Genomic DNA, 21,721 nt, shown 5'->3' on the forward strand with positions numbered 1-21,721 from the left:
ACACACACACACACACACACATGCGCACACGCACACACGCGCACACATGCACACACACACACACACACACGCACGCACGCACACACTCTTAGAACAAAGTGGCTCATATTCAGAGCAAAGTGTGAAAGGTTGCACTACTCTTGGTTGGATGTGGAGATAATTACCAAGTTTGACTAAGGTGACTACAAGGCTGCATCCCTTTGGTTGAGCAAGTGGTGAAGTGAGGGGGCAGAGCTTCATCTCCTGGTCTTTGACACACATTGCATGTCGATACAGCTCCACTGCCTGCCTTTGTCTCAAGCTGAACACATCACAACTTCAGCACACAGGAACATTTATAAACTGTGAATGAATTAGTCATAACAAAGAAGGAAGAGAGGCAACAACTAAAGGACACTGGCTCACCCAGTGTCACTGATGGTTTCTGCCCAGATGTCGGCCAGGTATTCTTCCACCTCCACCACTAGAGGGTGCTCTCTACCATACCAGCGCCGTCGGATGGTCAAGGCAGACTGGAAGTGATGCTCAGCCTCATTTGGGTCTTGCAGGCTGAGTCTGTCACATAAACCATCCCATTAATCTAAGCTGAACTAAATTGCCACAAAAATAGCTTCAAAACAATATTTCTCATGGGGCAATAATCATATAGTTCACAGCTGAACCCACAGCCTATACATACTGTGCACCCCGTACCTGTGTATCCCCTGGAGAAATGACACAGTGGCCTCGGCACACAGGTGGATTTTGTGATGTCCCATGTTGATGATGTCACTGAGAATCTGAGAGGCCTCCTCAGCACGGCCATCAGCAAACAACAGCTGGCAGAGCATACACAGCAACTGACCTGCAGAGAGGTGTGTATCACATGACATTTCTCTGTTGATCACTTTGCGCTGTTTCACTGTCCAGCTACGGTTTGCATGTTGCGATGAAGGAAAGACTGAATAAGAGGATTCAGGAGAGGACCGAAAAGATTGTTTAGGAATGCGTCTCACGGTATTTTTCAGAGTGAAGTATAATTTTGAGAATGTAAATATCATCACGATGATCACGATGACTGTAGATGCACACCCTTTCTAAGAGTGAGCCCCTTAGGTTCCTCGGAGCAGGTGGTGGTGAGAGTCTCTGCGGCCTCCAGAGCTGAGCTGCAGTACATCTCTGCCTCTCTGAGCTGAGCCATTTCCACATAGAGTTCAGCCAGACTTTGTTGCACGGTTAACAGTAACACCATACTGTCTGTGTCCTGCTCGTCAACCTGACATAGGAAACAATGGAGAGTCATTTCAGTGAAAGCAGTTCATACCGTCAAAAGAAAGTCCATACACGGATTTATCATTATTCATATCAAAACCTATGGTATTATCATATATTGTACTTTAAGCCAGGAGGACACTGCACATTTTTTTTACAAACGCACAGACGATTCCATCCGATCAAAGTATCTCATACGGCAAGACAAACTAGAAAAATAATACGAATCTTTGTGGGCTTGTAAAGTCTTATTTTGGTAGTGGAAAAGGTTTAAAGATGCTTCAATAGATAGATTTGCTGGGTTGAAAGAAAGTGATTGTTATTATGCTAGCAGATAAAGTTAGTGGTTTGGTTGGTTGGTTATATGGATAGAATGTTACATAGATAGACAGACAGACAGATAGATAGATAGATAGATAGATAGATAGATAGATAGATAGATAGATAGATAGATAGATAGACAGACAGATAGACAGACAGACAGACAGACAGACAGACAGACAGACAGACAGACAGACAGACAGACAGACAGACAGACAGACAGACAGACAGACAGACAGACAGACAGACAGATAGATAGATAGATAGATAGATAGATAGATAGATAGATAGATAGATAGACAGATAGATAGATAGATAGATAGATAGATCATGTTGTCAAATGTTGTCTTGAGAACATTCCTGCATCTATTATGACATACTTACGTTGTTATACTGATAAACACGAGTGGAGGGTCTAACCTGTGTGAGAGTGGTCTGGGCCTGCAGTAGGAACTGCTCTGCCTTCCCCTCCATGTTCAGACAGAGCAGCAGCTCAGAGACAAACACCTCTATTCTTCCTCTTACAGCGGGTTCCCACAGACCACCTGCCTCTACCGGTAGAACAGGAACAACCTTCATCATCATTGGTCACTTACCTCTCATCAGAATTACTATTGCAGCAAATAATCGTAATGATCAATAATCGTGTGACCCAGAACCTCCACTGTGGGAGACAACGCACCCTCCTATTCACCATGTCTTGTATGTTTTATTTTGAAAAATAAAATATACATACAAGAGAATAATCAATCTTTTAACATTGATTAATAATTACCTTGGCCTTCACTTTGTGTCTCAGTCATGAACGCCCCACTGCTGTCTACATCTCCCTGCTCTGGAGGATCAATATCTACAGGGAAAGTTAGGTCACACATAACAGAGACCGATTGGGCATGGTTTGGGAGTGTGTGGTCACACAGAGTTCTCCCCAAAGAATGTAAGAGTGGCGCTGTGCCACACTGTGAACTTGGCAGTGCCACTATGTAAAAATTTCAAGGCAAAGTAAACTATATATTGAGTAAGAATGTTTTGTTGTAATGACTATGGTTACGTGTGTTGTAATGACTATGGTTACGTGTGTTGTAATGACTATGGTTACACTACCTGCAAGTGTGACCCGAGGGAACACCCATCGCGCTGATTGGCCAGGAGGAGTAGGGTGGCATTCCTTACCCAGCAGGCTTTGATAGGAGGAGTAGGGCTCGTAACCTCTTAGGATAAGGTGTGTCCAGTACCTGACTATGTCTATCCTCAGCTGAGGAGACTGGCTCCAACTTGTTGACAGGTGCTTTACTGTCCTGGGGGCAGATGATATATAGTTTATGTTTATGGTGTGTGTGTGTGTGTGTGTGTGTGTGTGTGTGTGTGTGTGTGTGTGTGTGTGTAAATTTGGGCCAAGGTTAGATGAGCTGTGTGTGTGTGTGTGTGTGTGTGTGTGTGTGTGTGTGTGTGTGTGTGTGTGTGTGTGTGTGTGTGTGTGTGTGTGTGTGTGTGTGTGTGTGTGTGTGTGTGTCTGATATCCTGGTCAACTGTGTTATCCATGCTCTTACTCAGGGTCAGTGAGGAAGGTGTGCATCTGTCCCCAGACCTCACAGTTCTCCAGGTTCCAGGGGAGCTCCTCTAGCACCATAGCCCAGTTGCTGAGCTCTCTGCCCTGCCTCTGAAAGAACTGGGCCAGGGTGAGTTGGTAGGCTCGCCTGGTCTTCCTCAAGCCCCCTGGGCCTTTTCCAGGTCTGATCCCTTTAGATCACAAAACGGTAGACTAGACAAAGCTGAAGTAAACCAAGTCAAAAGGCTACAGTAACAATATCGTAGGAGTGTTTACAGTAAAGATATCTTAGTTATTATTGTGTGTATTAGTCTTACATACTCAACATCAGGAGGTCCATGGCCTGGCTCAGTGATTGATGGCTCAGGCTCAGGGCCCCATTGGGTCTCTCCTGGACCCAGGGTCTGGTGGCAGAGCAGAACCTGGCCCATTCCAGAGGCAGTACCCGCATGGACCCTCTGTGTCCAAGAACCTCCAGCAAGACCATGACCTGCTCCTCAGTCAGCCCAGCATGGGAGAGGTGAACCAGGCATAGGACATCCCACACCCAGCCACCGAGCTCTAGAGAGAGGGAAGGAGTGTGGCTAGAAAAAGCAATTGATCATTCATGTGTCTACCAAAATAAGTTCTGCCGGGAAAACATGAATTGTATCTTTCCAAGACTTTGCCACTGTGAAACAAAGAGAATAGTCCTACCTGTCTTGGACACCTGAGAGTGAGGTCCAGTCTCTTTGGCTGGGCAGGGCATGCCTTCATGGTCCCCACCATAGTCTTTGACCCAGCGTTGGATCACCTTCGCCCACAGCTCTGCCATTGAGTTCATCTCCACATACTCCTCCAACAGATCCTCCTCCTCCCTCTCTCCCCTCAGAACGCTGCATGTCTGCAGCTCACTGGCCACAGCCACCAGGGCCAGCGGCAGGCGACACAGCTTCCTACCCAGGAGGCTTTGCAGTAGGGTTCTAGGCGGTTCCTGGTAGGGCAGGGTGAGGTGTTTGAGCAGGATGCTTCGGCGGACCCAGAAGTCGGACAGGCCAAGCCAGGGCAGGGTGCAGACATCTGGGCGCAGCGTCAGGCTCTTGTAGGTGAGGTCCGTGAAGGTGGTGGTGATGACCAGCTTACACTGGGGGGGTAAAGGGTCCGGGAGCCAGCGCAGCTCCTTCACCTGAGCACAACAATATAAGAGCAGATGCTTTTTTTTTATTATCTGACTTTCAATTGTTCCATCTGTTCCCGTTTTCAGTATGTGAGCAATGTGAAGACATGGCAGGAACAGATGAGGCTAGGTTTACGGCACAATACTGTGATTTTGAGGACAAAATAATGGACAGTTTGGTAAACATGCAGTGATCAGGTCAGGGCTAACTGAAGGAAGGTCTTACCTCTGGCATTGAGAGTCCGAGGGTCCCAGTTAGCCGATCCAGTCCATCCAGAACCAGAACACAGGGTCCGAGAGCAGCCGCAGCAGTGAAGGCCTGAACCACAGCATGGAGAGACTTGGGCTCTACCCGATCCTGCAACCCCTCACTCCACTTTGCCTGGCTGCCTACAGAGGCACAACCCAACCCATACCAGTCAATCAACATCCTACACCAATCAACATGATGCTTGGCTTTACTGTACCATATACTGTATAGGCAGAGTACATACAGCTATTGAGAGGCCATTACATGTTGAAGAGAGACAGTGTTGATAAACAGCATTATTACAATAAATGGGGATATTCAGCTTAGTGAAAATTGGAACCTGTAAACCTCGCCAATAAAACTTTATTTGAGCAGGAATCAGGACAGATAGATTCATCAGTAGCCTATGAATTCAAATGGAATGTTCTTAAAAGGGTCTTGTATCACACAGGTAATGGTAGGGGAAGTATTGGTGTTTACCATAATGGGCCCAGCGTAGCTCCATGGTCAACTGTCTCAGCACAGATCTGATATCCACACTGGAGTTGTTGATTCCACAGAACCAAGGGATCACCAGGATTTTAGGGTTCTTCTTACGGAATTCCTGAAACCACCAGGCTGCCAGTGAAGACTTCCCACAACCCCTTTCACCACAGAGCAGGAAGATGGACCTCTCAAAATCACCATTGTCATGGTTACTGAGTGTTAAAGGAAAAAAGAAGGATAGTTTACTATCTACTACTGTTATACTATGCTATTGTAAATTGACACTGACAGCAAATTAATTATTGTCAGCTTTAAATTCCATTTGTAACTTTTCATTCTCACCCTGTAAACTGAACAGTTGGATTCCTTGCTGGGGGTGCTGGACTGTGGGTGAGACCGAGAGTAAATGTGTTCAGTGTCTCCAGTACAATCATGGTCTGGGTGGAAGGTACAAACCAGCGACACAGACCATGAACAGCTCCATCATGGCAACATCTATCCAGGGAGTCCTGATGATAATCTGAAGAATAGTTAAAAGGCACAACTAATTTAGAGCCTTTTAAATGTGGCAGTTTACCGGAAAACACAGTCAAAGTGAACTAAAAAGGGTCTATAGAATTGAACTAAGTTGAGCTGCACAAAACAAGAATTGGTCTGAATAGAACTACATTGAACTGAGCCAAGTTGAAATCAACAAATATATAACACTAGCTGAGCTGATTGACTGACCTGAGCAGGCCAATCTATGCTGGTCCAGGGAGGGGCCATACATCTGTTCAATCAGGACCCTCCAGTCCCTCTTCACCGCGTCCCCCAGATCCTGCAGTGTTCTAAAGAACCTAACAGGCTGCAGGCTGTCCACAATCCTGTTCTTCATCGCTCTTATCTTTTGCCTCTCGTGCTCTGTCTGTCTGGAGAATGCACCCAGCAATGAAATCCTCTGTGCTTCATCTATATCTGTCTCCTCAACCTCCTCTTCCCCCTGGAGTGAATAGTCTCTGAAGTAGAAGAAGCAGCGTCTGGGGTCTCCCATCAGGGCTGCCTGGGTGACCTGCAGCTCCATCAGGGAGCATGTCTGATTCCTCCCTGTTAGGACCCAGGGGTAACCTCCCTTTGCAGCCACACACTGGTTCCTCTCCACTCCAGAAAGGGCTTCTCGCTCTGGGCCAGTGGCTGGGAGAGGTTGGGTGTCCTCTGGTCTGAAGGGGCCGTATCGATGGCCCAGGAGGCAGAGGAAGGAGGAGGAGTGGGTGATGAGGTCCAGGCTGATCTTCAGCTGCTGGGAGGAGAGGGGGAACCTATCGCTGATGGGGTCAGAAGGGTATTGGCTCTCACTCTCATTCCACTGAATATCCACAGGTCTGAAGCGGGTGCCTCGGGCCTGGCAGAAGGCATCCAGATGAGGGAACACCTGTGTTCTCAAGTAGTGCCACTCCCGTGGGAGGTCTCCAGGTACGGAGCACATCGCAGGCTGGAGAGGACCTGTGTGAGGTATGTCAGTGGAGTATGACCCTCCTCTGCCCCCTACCCACCGAGGGTCCATCTCAGGTGTCTGTGGCTGTGACCTGCTGTACTTGTCTGAGCCTAACAAAATCATCAGATAAAGCGATGTTACAATGATGAATAATCACCACAATATCTGGTAGCGTAATATTAATGAAACAGGTTATCTAAATTCACACATCCATCTGTCTCCCATAGTGTGTGGATAGCAACAGAATCTATATTGTATTGAGAAACAGATTTAGGCAGCTGTTGACAGATCTGAATCATAACAAAATACAACTTGTCAGAGAATTCAATCAGGCTGTCAGATGCTGCAAAATTAGCTGACAATTTCAGGAAATAAACAACTTGGATGGGAATCCAGGTCACTATGATGACTATGGTCATCCTTGAGCTTCTGGAGAAAGCTGACTTGTTCACCCTCTTATGAAGGTGAAGCTAGAATGTCAATTAATTCTTTGAATTACCCTCTATTATTTGTATTTTAGAGCATGTGCAATGTTAGGACCATAATAAGCAAACAGCTCTATACCACAGACTACATATATGATTAAATAAAATACCTTCTCAAAGATAATACCATAATATTGTGACATTGCTTTAGACCTCCATACAGTAAATCTTTGTTATTATAAGACTGATATTTGCACAAGATTTAATGTATTTACAGAGCTATGGACGTTTGGATATTTACAAGAACATAAACTTGGATGATGTGAGGTGAACATCAAGACACGTTATCAATACGATGTGAATACCAGGATATTAGCAGGAATACAACTTTTTATGGGAGCTGGGAATTTTTCTCTCTCAAGGTTACACACCTGTTAAAGTTGGGAAGTTGGCAACCCTGGTGTCCTGGCTGCCTGGCACATCCTAGCAACAGTGGTAGTCAAGGTAAACGTATGGAGATTCCGAGGAAGATTCCCGGAAGTTTGTCCACCACCCATTACACCAACAAATATTCACAATTGCTAGGAAATTCATTGTTTCATAAACCCGTTAGAATTGTCAGGTTTAATACTATAGCTTTTATAAATTACATTTATTTTCATATTTTTGTTCAACCAATGGACACTAGCCACGATTTTGACGCGTAAACCTGGACATGTAATGCTGCGATTGGAAGATTGTACCGGCGGAAGGTTCTGCTATTGGATACATTTTGTGCGTGGGGAGCAGCGATAGGTCCGTTGCCGCAATCCACCTCCACCAAAACGGGATTCTGATAAAGAAGACTTCTATCCAGTCCAAACGCACTTTGCCTGGGCGCAAGAAATACAGTAAACGGGAAACGACAGGAATACAGTTAGGATTATACTTTTATCTATTGAAAATGAAGCGAATGTGGGTGTTGGGCCTCCTTTGCGCTCTTTTGGCATTCAGTAAGTATCTGCAGCTTTTTGCATTACAATTTCAACTTGTTTATTTTCTATGAATGAGCTGAATAATATGTACTATAGTGAATGGCAAGCATCTGATGCTGCCTGGTAGTTCGTTGTGTATTGATGGAGTAACAATATGGGGTAACAATTCGCTAACACATCGGACTGATGTGCAAGCTTCTGGTACTTTCTTATCGCTCAAGCTAATTCCCAATACACTTTTTACATTCCCTATGTCTTATATCTGGAGGTTTAAAAGGTTGTATGCTTACTAAGCATACTTTACTTTCCATTCAATGGAGGATTTTTGCTTGTTAGAGATTATATTACATACAATTTCCTGCTTTACATCACAAATGTTGTTGTCCATCATAACACCACTCTTCCACACTACACATTGCTTACACACCTCTGCTCGCTCACTGACCTTCCAACTGCAGGATTTGTTCATAAATACCCTCACTGCAATATCTAAGTCTAGACTACCTCTTGATAACAACTACCCATACAAGTTGTGTTTGCTTTATGCAGTTTTAATCAGTTCATTCACAAGGTCAGGCTAAATGGAAACAAGAGAGTGTCAAATCTTTATCAGCGTCAAACTTTTTCCAGAGAATATTATCTCTATAACACCTGATAGATAGAAATGCCCTCTATGGAAGGAGGTCTCGTGAGTGGCTGGTTAACTACTGAAAGGGTTTGGGGCTCAAACCATCAGATAAGACCTTATGGCCTACTGTTTGACCTGTCACATGGGACAATATAAGTTAAGTCAGTGGATCTGTTTTCTTAATTAGATTGTGCAGTTACTGAGTAACATTCCAGGCTATAAATGAAAGCTTTGAACCAAACAAATAGCCCTACACTGAGATGGGTTCAATTTAATGTCCTTTTGTTAACTGAGCCCAGATTGCAGCAGTTTGCATAAAGAATTGATTATGCTGTGTGCCTTTGGTTTTATAGCTTCTGATCTTTGCTGTCTTGTTCTCTTTTGACAATAGCATCTGTCAGAGCAGAGGATGATGTTGACATTGATGGGACAGTGGAGGAGGACCTGGGCAAAAGCAGAGACGGATCCCGGACGGATGACGAGGTAGTGCAGAGGTAAGTGTCTCTAAATATTTCAGCTCCATCTCTCTGCCTCTAAAACGGAGTACTCTTGTGCAGTGAGGTCCCCCCCCCCCTCTCTATAATCCACCTTCTCCCTCTTTTCCAAAACACAATCTCTCTCTCGTGACCTTAAACGCACCAACAGGGAGACCAGTTTTATCCCCGTGAGTTGGCTCCAACTGGTTGCTATTTTTGGTGAAAAATAAAACTTAAGTAGAGTCATCACCCTCTTATTTGGACAAAGGCTGAATGAGATTTGTTGATGCCTTTTTATTTTTGGCTTAACACCCAGACCTAATAAGTCTGTGAAGTGCACATGACCCTCCACCATAGCCTGGAAAAATAGCTGATATAAGAGGTCACACTACAACATAAGGGTTTTCCCCAATGCAATTTATACAGACGAGCCCCCCTTGTAAATAATCCATTTGGGGAAAACTTGAGCCTGAGTACCTTGTTTGTGTTTATCCCCGATTTCCCTTCTGTTTTCCAAGGGAAGAGGAGGCCATCCAGCTTGATGGTCTGAATGCAGCGCAGATAAAGGAAATCCGGGAGAAATCGGAAAAGCATGTCTTCAAGGCGGAGGTGAACAGGATGATGAAGCTGATCATCAACTCCCTGTACAAGAATAAAGAGGTTAGTGTCTCTAAGAATTTCATCAAAGTGGGGTGCAGCCGAAATAGATAGATTTACTGGTTTTGCAATGTCATTTAGCAATTTCAAACTTGGAACTTTTCCATTCGCCCTGCATAAGAATGATGTCAAACCAGGTTGTTGATGCGTTTGAATGAGGTAACTGTTAGTTGAGAATGTCCTGTGTTAATGTTCCTGTTTTGTCTGTTTTCAGATCTTCCTGAGGGAACTGATCTCCAACGCTTCTGATGCCCTGGATAAGATCCGGTTGCTGTCCCTGACCGATGAGGATGCGCTCACCGGTAATGAGGAGCTGACAGTGAAAATCAAGGTGGGTAATTTAACGTCTGTGTGGGCTTGCTCTGTGATCGGCCCTTTCTGATTTCCGCCTGTTAGCCACAGACCACTGAGCTTTCCAGAGTGAAACCTGAGACCGATAAAATAGTTAAGATCTCTGACACCTCTACATTTACATCTTAGCATTTGCATTTTAACGTAACTTCAAGACTTTCAACACCTGCAGCTGTACATGGCGCACTTTCCTTTTACGAGTAAGCACACTAAATGAGGAATACTGTACATGCATTTCTGTTTTGGTCAAGATATGCATAGATTAATAGACTTATAAGACCCACATCATTAAACAATTGTCAAAACATCATGCACTATGAAAGGTGATGTCAATGGAATGTTTCCCTGTATATCTTCACCTCCAGTCTGACAAGGAGAAGAACATGCTCCACATCACTGACACGGGTATCGGCATGACCAAAGACGACATGGTGAAGAACCTGGGCACCATCGCCAAATCTGGTACCAGCGAGTTCCTCAGCAAGATGACAGAGATGCAGACGGAGGGCCAGTCCACCTCTGAGCTCATTGGCCAGTTCGGTGTGGGCTTCTACTCTGCCTTCCTGGTGGCCGACAAAGTCATTGTGACGTCGAAGCACAACGACGGCACTCAGCACATCTGGGAGTCCGACTCCAACGAGTTCTCGGTCATCGAGGACCCCCGTGGTGACACACTTGGCAGGGGCACCACTATCACGTAAGTCTCCACGGCAACCATTATTAACCCCTCATACTAGAATGAGGATAAGTGTTGGTGTAATCATATGATTTGTATCCAATCTTCGAAGCATATGGTGCAGCTGTTATACATGTAGCCTATATAGTAGCAGATAACTGAGTTCTGAAGTAGCTATTATATTATTTTGTTCTGACCACATTACTGGGTGCTTAAAATTGTTGTCACAAGACCTTGTCGAAATTGGGCAGAGACACAAATGTCAAACCAGATCTGAACTAATAAATGGCTCATTTGATTTCATTATAATGAAATTGAGTTTCAGCAGTCTGTCTCGCTCAGGCAGTACAGATGGGAATGTAATGACTAACACTAGGCTCCATCTCTAATCTGGCTAAAATACATGTTTTTCTAGTTTGGTGATGAAAGAGGAAGCATCAGACTACCTGGAGCTGGAGACCATCAAGAACCTTGTGACCAAATACTCCCAGTTTATCAACTTCCCCATCTATGTGTGGAGCAGCAAGGTGAGTAATTTTTTAATCCTGTTTGTGCTGTATGTATCCAAAGAGCTCAATATCCTGTAGTATTAACATCTCTTTCACATGATGGCCACTGATTTGAAGGAAAAATGGAGACAGCCATAGTAAGTAAAGTGTGGTCCTTATTTCCTTGTTCAGACTGAGACAGTAGAGGAGCCTATTGATGAAGATGAGGCTAAAGCAGCAGAGGCAGAGACGAAGGATGAGGATGTGGCCGATGATGAGGTGGATGTGGAGGAAGAGGGGGAGGACAAGGATGAGGACAAGCCAAAGACCAAGAAGGTAAACCATGTCACTTCCTGTGACAAACCACTGTGACAGCAACAGATTCAATGGCCCCCCGAACATTTGTATTGGCTTGCTTCGGTGTATTGTTGTTAATGCCATTGTTGATAACTGTATTTCTGTCTTTCCCTCTCGCTGACTTTCTTCAGGTGGAGAAAACTGTGTGGGACTGGGAGCTGATGAACGACATCAAGCCCATCTGGCAGAGGCAAGCCAAGGAGGTGGAGGAGGACGAGTACAAGGCCTTCTACAACACCTTCTCCAAGGTGGGTGTCTCTCCAGTTGATTCAGACTCATTTAGCCAGCTGATGCTCTCAGCTGGTGAGACTTAATTACATTATGTTCTTGCTCAAAGCAAGGACAGAGGTTTGTATTCCCATCTTGATTTAGCAGATGGTCGTCTCTTGATTAAAATGTCAGTGTTAAATATAACTCCCCTCAGTCTATTAATGAGCAGTTGTCCTCTTCAAAAGGCAAAGCCTGTATTGGTGTAATGACAGATGGAGGTTGTTGTGTTTCATGTATCAGTAAAGACTTCTGTTTTATGGTACAGGACACGGATGCGCCCATCGCCCACATCCACTTCACTGCAGAGGGCGAGGTCACCTTTAGGTCCATCCTCTTTGTGCCCGCCGCTGCCCCCCGAGGACTCTTCGACGAGTATGGCTCCAAGAAGAACGACTTCATCAAGGTATCATAAGAACAAATCTTTTCTGTTATACTGATATTAGGGCGTTGTATATATCGCAACTAGTGCTATGTACAGTAATGGGGATATGCCTTTGAGTAGTTTTATCTGTCATTAACAAGCTTCAACCTCTGTCTCCCCCTCTCCCTAAAAGCTGTTTGTGCGTAGAGTCTTCATCACTGACGACTTCCATGACATGATGCCCAAGTACTTGAACTTTGTGAGGGGCGTGGTGAGTAATATTCATTGTAGATATTCAAATTGTATTCCTCAAAAGCCCCCACAGAAGGTGATTTGAATTCTAAACCTCTGGTCTGTCTTATCAGGTTGACTCTGATGACCTGCCTTTGAACGTCTCAAGAGAAAATCTCCAGCAACACAAACTGCTGAAGGTGAGGTTTGCTTCCAAATCAGTCTCTTGAACAGAAAGAAACCCCTCAACACTCCACCAATCAAACTTTCTTCTTACTTACTTACTTAACATACTTATCACGTGTTCTTCTGCCAGGTCATCCGCAAGAAGCTGGTACGCAAGACCCTGGACATGATCAAGAAGATTGCCGAGGAACACTACAACGAGAAGTTCTGGAAGGAGTTTGGTACCAATATCAAGCTGGGCGTGATCGAGGATCACTCCAACAGAACCCGTCTGGCCAAGCTGCTGCGCTTCCAGACCTCCAACAGTGAAACGGTGCTGGCCAGTCTTGAGCAGTATGTTGAGCGCATGAAGGAGAAGCAAGACAAGATCTACTTTATGGCTGGAACCAGCAGAAAGGAGGTGAGGATCAGGAGTATGAGGGATGTGATCACTGTTCTGTGTTAAATGTATTAATTTGTGTTACATATATACAGTATATATTTAATCATAAACAATTAAGTTTGATTATTTTTTTTCAAATCTTGAGATCACTAACCTCCCCTTCCCTTTTTCCTCAGGCTGAGTCCTCTCCATTTGTGGAGAACCTGCTGAAGAAGGGCTATGAGGTGGTCTACCTGACGGAGCCTGTGGATGAGTACTGCATCCAGGCCCTGCCGGAGTTTGACGGCAAACGCTTCCAGAATGTGGCCAAGGAGGGCATCAAGTTTGACGAGAGCGACAAGGCCAAAGAGAACAGGGAGGCCCTGGAGAAGGAGTATGAGCCCCTCACCACCTGGATGAAGGACAGCGCCCTGAAAGACAAGGTCAGTTTAGATCAGCGTCCCATTCAGTGGGCTCATAACAGGACCAACTGAAATTGTAAATGAGTGTTCCTATTGGTCAAGTTAGAATGACATCGCCCCTGTTTGGAAATATGAATGTGAATAGTCAAGGCAACATTTATTTATGTCCATTTAACAATTTACCAAATTTAAGGGAGGTAATTATGGTAATAAATGCCATGTTTCTTAATGGCTGATTGAGCTTTATGTTTTGGAAATTGATGTTTATTTCTGTTTGTTGTCTCTCTGCAGATCGAGAAGGCTGTTCTTTCTCAGAGGCTGACTAAGTCCCCTTGCGCCCTTGTTGCCAGCCAGTACGGCTGGTCTGGAAACATGGAGAGGATCATGAAGGCACAGGCCTATCAGACAGGAAAAGACATCTCTACAAAGTAAGAACCATCACATCCTGAATATACTGAAGTCTTCATGTATATAGTACATTCTGTTGAATATACAGTAATGCAATATTGTTTACATAATTATCACTCTGTATTTAATACATTGTTAATATTGTTTTCCAGTTATTACGCAAGCCAGAAGAAAACATTAGAGATCAACCCCAAACACCCCCTCATCAAGGCGATGCTGAAGAGAGTCAATGTGAGTAGATTGATTTCGAACCCTAGCCTTTGCACTAACTTTATGTATGGAACAATCCTACTGTGTAAAATTTGGGATGGGTAATTCACAGATTTTCAGACAAACCACTTATAATTTAGCGTTTTTCCCTTCTTTCCTATGTGTAATCAACTCGATCGAATCATGAGATTTCTGACAGCATGAATTGATTGGTTCCCTTCCTATCCACAGAGTGATGCAGAGGACCAGACAGCCTCAGATCTGGCCGTAGTGCTGTTTGAGACTGCCACACTCCGGTCAGGTTACCAGCTGGCCGACACCAAGGCCTATGGAGACAGGATAGAGCGTATGCTCCGACTCAGCATGAACGTCGACCTCAATGAACAGGTACATACAGTAGCATGACCTCAATGAACAGGTACATACAGTAGCATGACCTCAATGAACAGGTACATGCAGTAGCATGACCTCAATGGACAGGTACATACAGTAGCATGACCTCAATGAACAGGTACATACAGTAGCATGACCTCAATGGACAGGTACATGCAGTAGCATGACCTCAATGAACAGGTACATGCAGTAGCATGACCTCAATGGACAGGTACATACAGTAGCATGACCTCAATGAACAGGTACATACAGTAAGTACATGCAGACCTCAGTGAACAGGTACATACAGTAGCATGTAGTTTTGCAAGGTGTGTGCAGCCTGCAGGATAGAATGGCATGAGCCACTGCTGTAGTGCACTGGATAGAAAAATACCTTTGTTTACACTGTAGAAGAGCAGGTATGGTGAAGAGGACAGTGGCGATTGAGAGGTATTAATGTGTTTATTTTGCTCATCTTTGTTCCCTTACCTTTCATAGGTGGAGGAGGAGCCAGAGGAGGAGCCAGAGGAGGAGCCAGAGGAGGAACAGGTAGAGGAAGAAGTGGCTGAGGATGAGGAGGAAGTGAAAGCAGATGAAGATGAAGAGGAAGATTCGGTGAGATGGAAGGGCTGTCTGTAATACTAGAGAAAAGAGGATTAGTAAAACATGCAAAGAATGGTGTTGAAAATGACACATCTGAGTATCATCTGTGTTAGTCTAACCTATTGGACATCCCCAGCGTCTTTATTAAGTTGAGCTGATTTTATTTTTCCCTTTGGTCTCTCCAGGGTGCCAGAACAAAGATTGAGCTGTGAGACTGAACCATCTTCTCTCTGCTGGAGCGGGGTGGGGGCACTGAAGGGTTGGGTTTTTTTTTAGGAGATACTTGTGTTTTCTGTTGATTTTTTTTTTTTTTTTTGTTCATTTTATACATTCCACATGACTGTAAATATGTTAATATTTAACTGACCCGGTTATGGAGAGTGGACTTCCTGTCACGAGAACCATTAAATGTTTCTGTAAAGGGAATCTCGGCTTTGATCGGTTTTTACCTGTGTCATAAATTCTGCTTTGAATTTCAGTCAAATCTCCACCCTTTTATTCATAGCAAAAGACATCACATTGTTCAGTTTCAAGTCATGATAATCAACACAATTATGCCTGTTTCACACCAACAACATACATTTAGTTTCTGTGCAGCTTAATATTGGCCTACAGTGCTCACTGTTCAAGGAGTTGAAGCCGTCCAAGATAAAAACAGGAAAAAGAAATTCAAGGCCTTGGATGGCTTTAAAATTAAACAGCAAGGAGACTTGGTATTGAAAGGAGGCCTCCATGTGACATCACTACTGTCCACACAGCCTCCACACAGCAGGTTCTGGAAAGCCAGATATAGCTGATAAACCCCCTCCGGGTGACAGTTTTCACATGTCATTCTCGGGTCGTACTAACGAAAACCTTCCGGTGGGGTCCGGGATGAACCACTTCTCCCACAGGTCCAAATGGACACAGGGGTAGTCCCAGGGCTTGAAGCGGCCATTCCAATGCAGCAGGTGAGCCCCCTGGAGATAGGTTTCAGAGTAGCGGGCGTCTGGGCTCCAGCCTTAAGGAGAGAAAAGAATAAAAAAACTCTTCTTTTTAGCATAAAGAGCCATCGATAATTAAAGCGCCTTTCACTTTCTTTCACCACTTGTCAGTGATATGATCATATCAGTCTCTGAATGGTAGAGTTTTTGCCCAGATTTAATACTTCAATATTTTGGGGAGGAAAGAAACCCATAGAAGGTGTCATCAAGATGAGATGGTCTCACCCAGGTGTCTGACATGCCACAGGGGATCGATGATTGTGTATTTGTCATGGAACACGATCAGCATGGGTGGTGTGGCCACACCCCCTGCCATGGCACTGCTGTACAGGTTTTCCCTAGTGGGGGGAAAAGGGAAGTAACTTGTTGTCATCTCAAAGGAATAGAGTAACTCAGTTGGAACTGAATTGGGGGTAACAAGCTCGTACAATCAACAGTGTCATGTATGGTCACAGTTAACAGTCAACATTTTCTGTACACACCTGAAGTTCTCTTCCATCCATTTCTCCAGCTGTTTTGTGATTTTCTGTTTCTTCCACTCCCTGATGTCGGCTACAAACACCCCGGGGTTGAAGGAGCAGTCGCTGGGGTTGATCCCCAGGTCCCTCACTTCCTTCTTCCTGTAGTCCAGGAAGCCCATGTATGTCGTCTGTGAGATAGGCTCAAAAGGGAAGGAATTTTAATTCAATTATTGGGTTGACAAACAAGGGGTACACCAGAGGTGTCTATGGTGATCTGAGGCCAGCTGGCCAAGTTAACCATGTTGTTACTGAATAAAATAATGTGGTATTGTGGTATGTGACTTCTCTGGATAAGCTAAGGTAAGATAAACTCAATTTAAGCTCAAGCAAACCGACCATCTGAGCATTTCTTTTCATGATGTCAGTACATCTATTGTGCCAATTGAGCAAATACTGCCCTCTAGTGGATTATAATAATAGAACAGGTCCATTCACACACTCACCTGCATGCCCACACTGCGCACCATCTCGTGGGTGGAGGGCAGATCACAGTCTGTGGCAAAGGCAGCCGCGTGGCCTGGCTTCAGCTTGGTATGGTACAGATCCTGGATATCGCCTGCAATCAAGTATCAGTGTTGTGTCAATATGAAAGTTATTGAAATAATAATACAAATGCTCATATACAACAGTACCTGTCTCTACCTCTCTCTCTCTCTCTCTCTCCATAACTCTTCTCACTAAACATACATCTTTGTACCTTGGACAATGACATCGTCGTCTAAGTAGATGACCTTCTTGTGGTTAATATCGAGGAGAGGCAGGTAAAAGCGCACAAAGTTGAGCTGCAAAACAATAAGAGATGTTATTTCAATGCAGGGACAGTGCAGTGGTGAGGGTTTTGAGCTATTGGTGTGCATGCGTGCGTGCATGGACACCAAAGCACTTACTGGATGCAGCAGATCAGGTCGGGATGAGTCTGGCTGCACCTTCCCTTTCAGAACCATGGGGTTGAACTCCAGAATCTTATATTTGATTCCCTTCAGTTTGGTTTTCTCTATGTATTGTCTATGAGGACACATAGAAAGACACAGAGTAGTATAATAATAAAATTCAGTCCAATTTCAAACACAGTGCTTATTATACCGCTACACTTCAAACAGTGATGCAACGAAGGGGGCAGGGGGGGGGGGGGGTTTATATGACTAACCCAACCTTGTTTGTTTGATGGCATCGCGAAGGGTGACAATATAGAAGAACACGCTGGCATCTGTGTTACTATAGATACTATTGATGGTGGCCATGGCCCCACCCATGCGCTCCTCCGATGCACAGATGATCACTGGGATGTCATCGTCTGCCTCTGTAGCCTTCTCCATGGCAACTATGGGTGCTTTTGGGTCCTTCCCGAGTTCTATGTGGGACCCTGGAAGCCAGAGGGAAGTTGCTTTATTCAATGAGCCAGCGCCTTTCCACCTTGTTTTCAACGGGAAGGATGAGTTTTGCGTCCTCCACCATCGTAGCGGTGCACCTTGCTGTTTTGTTTAAATAAAAACAGCCCCTAACACAGTTCAAATCCATGAAATGAATATGTATTTGTGTAGTGCTTGTTGCATAATTATTTGTGCCAGGGCTTTTGTTCCTTCGCTTGGCTTGGCTGTAAAGTACCTGGACAGAGGCCCTCAGGTAAGCGTCTATTTAGAGTGGGACCTGTTCTCACCTGTTTGAGGGGATTTACCTGTGAGTTTAGGGCGTGGCGGGGCTTTGAACAGCTTACTGTGGAGGAGGAGACACACCATCAGAACGAGCAGCATCAGGAGGGTACGGTTTACTGTAACGCCACAGAGAGAGAGGTTTAGTAGCCTTTCAATGGGTAACACAGAAGGGCACTGCATTTTAAAATAACGTTTCCCCTCCTCCCTCCCTTAAAATGTCAATAGTCATCCAAAATCTGAATGTTCAAAGCCTGGTTTCCATCATAATGCTGTCACCTCCCATCCAGTCACAGATCAGTCATCACCGTAAGGAAGGCAGTAGAAAAGATTTGGCATCTGCATCCTATCAGAACTCTCTCATCTTTTTTGAGCCATCCTCCAGGTACCATGACTAACTTCTAACAAGTAACACAGTCTTCATACCAGCTCCTCTCTCTATATACCCTCCCCCACACACTCCTACCATGTGTCACAGGCAGTTAAGCTGACTCATCAATCTTAGGCTGACACATTCACCCCTGCATAACTTGGGCTGTTTCGTGCTGCCTCCTCTACAACAACTAAACTGTTTAACATCAACTGTTTATTCCACCTCAAAACATTGGGAGAGAATCGGTTAACATGTCTAGCATCAGCTCCCCTCTGCACCAGAATACTTTTCATTGGTTGAGTAACAATCATCTGTGAACATTCTAAGTGCTGTAGAGCTAGGTAAAAGTAGACATAGCCACACTAATTAAAACTCCTATAATGGTTACATCATTTGTTGAATGTGAAAAGCCAAGAACTAAAATGATGAAATGGGACCCTTTTACAGCCCCTCCTTCCTGGCTACCTCATCAGTGTTGAGGAACATTCAGAATTGGCATGCACACACACACACACACACACACACACACACACACACACACACACACAGTGTCAGACATAATTTTGGTGTTGGATGCATTCCAGCTCTGTGGGGGAACACTTCTCAGGGAAGCAGGGGGTTCTGCTCTGCTCTGCCATACAATGGCTGCATTGAGCTCTGTTGCAACCACAATTTAAAGAGTTAAGCAAACCTAAATATTTATAGACAACAATGGATTGTTTTTTTGCTGTAATTTGTTGTAATTCTATCGATAAATCTGCAAAGACAACATCAAGCACAGATGCACCTAAAATATTTGCATTGGATATTCATTCTAGAAGTTATTTTTCATGGACTGTACATTCAATACATTATGTGTGTAACTATGCCCATTCAATGATGTACAAACCCAGTCCTAAGAGATTGAGCAATGGCAGATATAGAAAATCATGTTTACACTCACTTTTCCTCAAAAGAGACATTTTTCATTTTTGTTCCTGCAGCATCTGCAAAGACAGACAGACAGTGAGACCTCAGAAGACAGACGAAAAGACAGTCGCAAGGGAGGACCTTATTCCTTGGCATCGGAGCTTAGTTGGAGATCCAACCAAAGGGGTGTCTACACACATAAATCCCTCTCAGAACTGGCTCCTGGGGATCTGGCAGGCCTCTCTCTCAGAAAGACACATATTCTCCATCACAGCTGTTAAAGAAAGGAAACCCTGTCTGGTCCCCTCTACCATTTGACATAGAGTATCTACCAATCATAGCACAAGTACCAAACCACCAAGTTGGAGTAGGAGTTAGCAGTTAGGACTTGATAGGAGTTACTTGGCAAATCAAAAGGGAGCAACATAGTCCTTGTAATGTATATTTTAAATCAGCATTACATGGACAGTATACACTCACTGAACACTTTATTAGGAATACAATACTAATACTGGGTAGGGCCTCCCTTTGCTCTCAAAACAGCCTCAATTCTTTGTGGCATTGATTTCATAAGATGTTGGAAACATCCCCTTGAGATTCTGGTCCATGATGACATGATTGCGTCACGCAATTCCTGCAGATTTTTCAAGTGCACTTTCAAGCTGTGAATCTCCCGTTCTACCACATCCCAAAGGTGTTCTATTGGACTCAAATCTGGTGACTGGGAAGGCCACTGAGGAACACTGAACTCATTGTCATGTTCATGAAACCACCATGAGAAGGTGTACAGCTGTTCCTATTAAAGTGCTCATGTGAGTGTAATAGCACACTGCAACTAGACAATGCACTAAAAAGACATGTCAAATGCATGGCAATGTTATATATGTTATATATATATATACATGTTATGGTAAATCCATATTGTAAGATTTGGGCTATATCAACACATGATAGGCTACAGCTTTATTTGATGACCTCTGTACAGCAATAGATTATACCTGCCACATCCAGCTCTCTGCCGCATCCAAGGCACACTGAAATACCTGGTGACTCTGCATGTCACACATGTGGTTACAGTTTTACAATGCCTCTCGGGCACTTCCTTCCTGGTCGCATTTTTCAGTAGGATGTTGTCTGACTCCTAACTTTTAACAGTTTATCTCTCTCTGGCTTTATTTCTATTGCTGCAAACTTCCCCCTCTCTGCTCTAGTCTCAATCGTGTTCATTTGGGGATAAAAACAAAAGAGAATGAGAGAGTTTGAGGAATCTATTCTATAAACACATATGACTTGACAGGCTGACTTTTGTTTGTTTTTGGATTAAGCGTGACAGAAACAGAACATTTCATATGTGAGTCATATTCATACCCTGTATGTCTTTTTAACATACTGAAAGACTTAGGACCAGTTTGGACCAGTTTCCCGACAAAGATTAAGCCTAATCCGAGATTTTACATTGAAAGTGAATTTTAGTCCAGGACTAGTCTTAATCTGTGTCTGAGAAACCAGCCCTATATCTACCAAAGTATAAGAATATGTCAGTTAGGAAACGTACATATGCTGTGGAGGAAGACCTAATGCATCAACCAGGGTATTTTTTTTTGGGGGGGGGGGGGGCAAGCCCTATAGAAACCATATGGCATATGACGGTGCATATAGAGAACCTCTGTTTCAGCGGGAGAGAACATATAGTACTATCACACTTATCTAACAATTGCATAGAGTTTTAAGAGAGAATAAATCTGAAGAATAACCTAGACTATCCATACTTGAATCCATGCATTATATAGGCCTCCAAAATGATCATCAAATAAACATAGATGAATGTAAAATTAATTAAAAGGGGTGTGTCTCTTCTGGCTTCAGAGCAATGAACTGCGCTCTTTTTCAAAGCAACATTTATTTCCAGGCATTTTAACTAGATGCATACAAAATAGTGAACTTACCGGGAGAAGGTGTAACTAATTATTCACACCGCATAAGTAGATATTCACCAGCCTCTGTGCATGGTCTTTAATAAATGCTACGAAGAGAATAAGCTCCCCCTGCCCAGAACAAACCGCAACCTTTTCTTTTTTTAGGAAGTTCCTTTCCAGATGTCCCTAATCTTGATCATCTGGACAGGCCAGATGGCGTTGTCATTGCTGTAATTGGGAAGGTAAAAATATAGCAAATAAAGATAAAAGTATAGTGTTCTACAAACAAATGCTGTTTACACATGATTAAGATGTGTCAAGGGAAGCCCATTAATTAATAGAAGTATAAGCATGGCCATTTTGGCATATGGCGGAGAGAGCTACAAATGCACAAGCACATAGTTATGTGTTCATTCAGTATAAAGGA

At 44.0% G+C, this 21,721-nt stretch overlaps 3 protein-coding genes across 5 annotated transcripts in view; 1 reads left to right on the forward strand and 2 right to left on the reverse strand.

Annotated features, from left to right (window-relative positions):
• LOC310820285 (putative tetratricopeptide repeat protein 41) overlaps positions 1–6,556 on the reverse strand; it is a gene marked incomplete at both ends in the record, with an annotated part of 7,915 nt that extends 1,359 nt beyond the window's left edge. The window contains 14 exons of the mRNA XM_083691866.1: positions 165–301; positions 406–555; positions 694–844; positions 1,072–1,255; positions 1,993–2,123; positions 2,348–2,422; positions 2,746–2,870; positions 3,123–3,312; positions 3,443–3,682; positions 3,818–4,286; positions 4,504–4,667; positions 5,008–5,225; positions 5,356–5,522; positions 5,735–6,556. Coding sequence (XP_083547992.1) covers positions 165–301; positions 406–555; positions 694–844; positions 1,072–1,255; positions 1,993–2,123; positions 2,348–2,422; positions 2,746–2,870; positions 3,123–3,312; positions 3,443–3,682; positions 3,818–4,286; positions 4,504–4,667; positions 5,008–5,225; positions 5,356–5,522; positions 5,735–6,556 — 3,223 coding nt within the window. The remainder of the gene's footprint in view (positions 1–164; positions 302–405; positions 556–693; positions 845–1,071; positions 1,256–1,992; positions 2,124–2,347; positions 2,423–2,745; positions 2,871–3,122; positions 3,313–3,442; positions 3,683–3,817; positions 4,287–4,503; positions 4,668–5,007; positions 5,226–5,355; positions 5,523–5,734) is intronic.
• Positions 6,557–7,770: 1,214 nt separating this feature from the next.
• Positions 7,771–15,359, forward strand: LOC310820425 (endoplasmin-like). 2 transcript variants are annotated; one of them, XM_083692037.1, is made up of 18 exons: positions 7,771–7,904; positions 8,906–9,008; positions 9,509–9,650; positions 9,862–9,978; positions 10,364–10,695; positions 11,090–11,201; positions 11,355–11,498; positions 11,651–11,767; positions 12,055–12,192; positions 12,344–12,421; positions 12,516–12,581; positions 12,698–12,967; positions 13,126–13,371; positions 13,642–13,778; positions 13,911–13,989; positions 14,200–14,364; positions 14,860–14,955; positions 15,129–15,359. In XM_083692037.1, exons 1-18 carry the CDS (start codon positions 7,856–7,858, stop codon positions 15,153–15,155), a joined length of 2,418 nt encoding a protein of 805 aa, XP_083548163.1. In that variant the 5' UTR covers positions 7,771–7,855; the 3' UTR covers positions 15,156–15,359. The 2 variants fall into 2 exon arrangements, with proteins under 2 accessions (XP_083548163.1, XP_083548162.1); XM_083692036.1 differs by having other exon boundaries at positions 14,200–14,355; positions 14,839–14,955; positions 15,129–15,356.
• Positions 15,360–15,763: 404 nt separating this feature from the next.
• Positions 15,764–21,432, reverse strand: glt8d2 (glycosyltransferase 8 domain containing 2). Of its 2 annotated transcripts, none has more exons than XM_083691710.1 (10): positions 21,325–21,432; positions 19,413–19,455; positions 18,123–18,215; positions 17,600–17,810; positions 17,335–17,452; positions 17,145–17,229; positions 16,891–17,003; positions 16,409–16,575; positions 16,152–16,264; positions 15,764–15,943 (listed from the first exon to the last, which is right to left on the reverse strand). In XM_083691710.1, exons 2-10 carry the CDS (start codon positions 19,429–19,431, stop codon positions 15,765–15,767), a joined length of 1,098 nt encoding a protein of 365 aa, XP_083547836.1. In that variant the 5' UTR covers positions 19,432–19,455; positions 21,325–21,432; the 3' UTR covers position 15,764. The 2 variants fall into 2 exon arrangements, with proteins under 2 accessions (XP_083547836.1, XP_083547835.1); XM_083691709.1 differs by having other exon boundaries at positions 16,409–16,587.
• Positions 21,433–21,721: the final 289 nt, after the last annotated feature.

This window comes from Argentina silus, assembly GCF_951799395.1.
Source record: "Argentina silus genome assembly, chromosome: 20".
NCBI lineage: Eukaryota > Metazoa > Chordata > Actinopteri > Argentiniformes > Argentinidae > Argentina > Argentina silus.

Excerpts from the sequence above, each read along its gene's own strand:
- LOC310820425 (XM_083692036.1), top strand. The coding sequence starts at position 7,856 with ATGAAGCGAATGTGGGTGTTGGGCCTCCTTTGCGCTCTTTTGGCATTC. Across the intron at positions 7,905-8,905 it reads TTGCGCTCTTTTGGCATTCA|CATCTGTCAGAGCAGAGGAT; the intron begins GTAAGTATCTGC and ends TTTTGACAATAG. Across the intron at positions 10,696-11,089 it reads GGCAGGGGCACCACTATCAC|TTTGGTGATGAAAGAGGAAG; the intron begins GTAAGTCTCCAC and ends ATGTTTTTCTAG.
- glt8d2 (XM_083691709.1), bottom strand. Across the intron at positions 17,453-17,599 it reads GATGCCATCAAACAAACAAG|ACAATACATAGAGAAAACCA; the intron begins GTTGGGTTAGTC and ends GTGTCCTCATAG. Across the intron at positions 17,004-17,144 it reads CGACGATGTCATTGTCCAAG|GCGATATCCAGGATCTGTAC; the intron begins GTACAAAGATGT and ends ACTTGATTGCAG.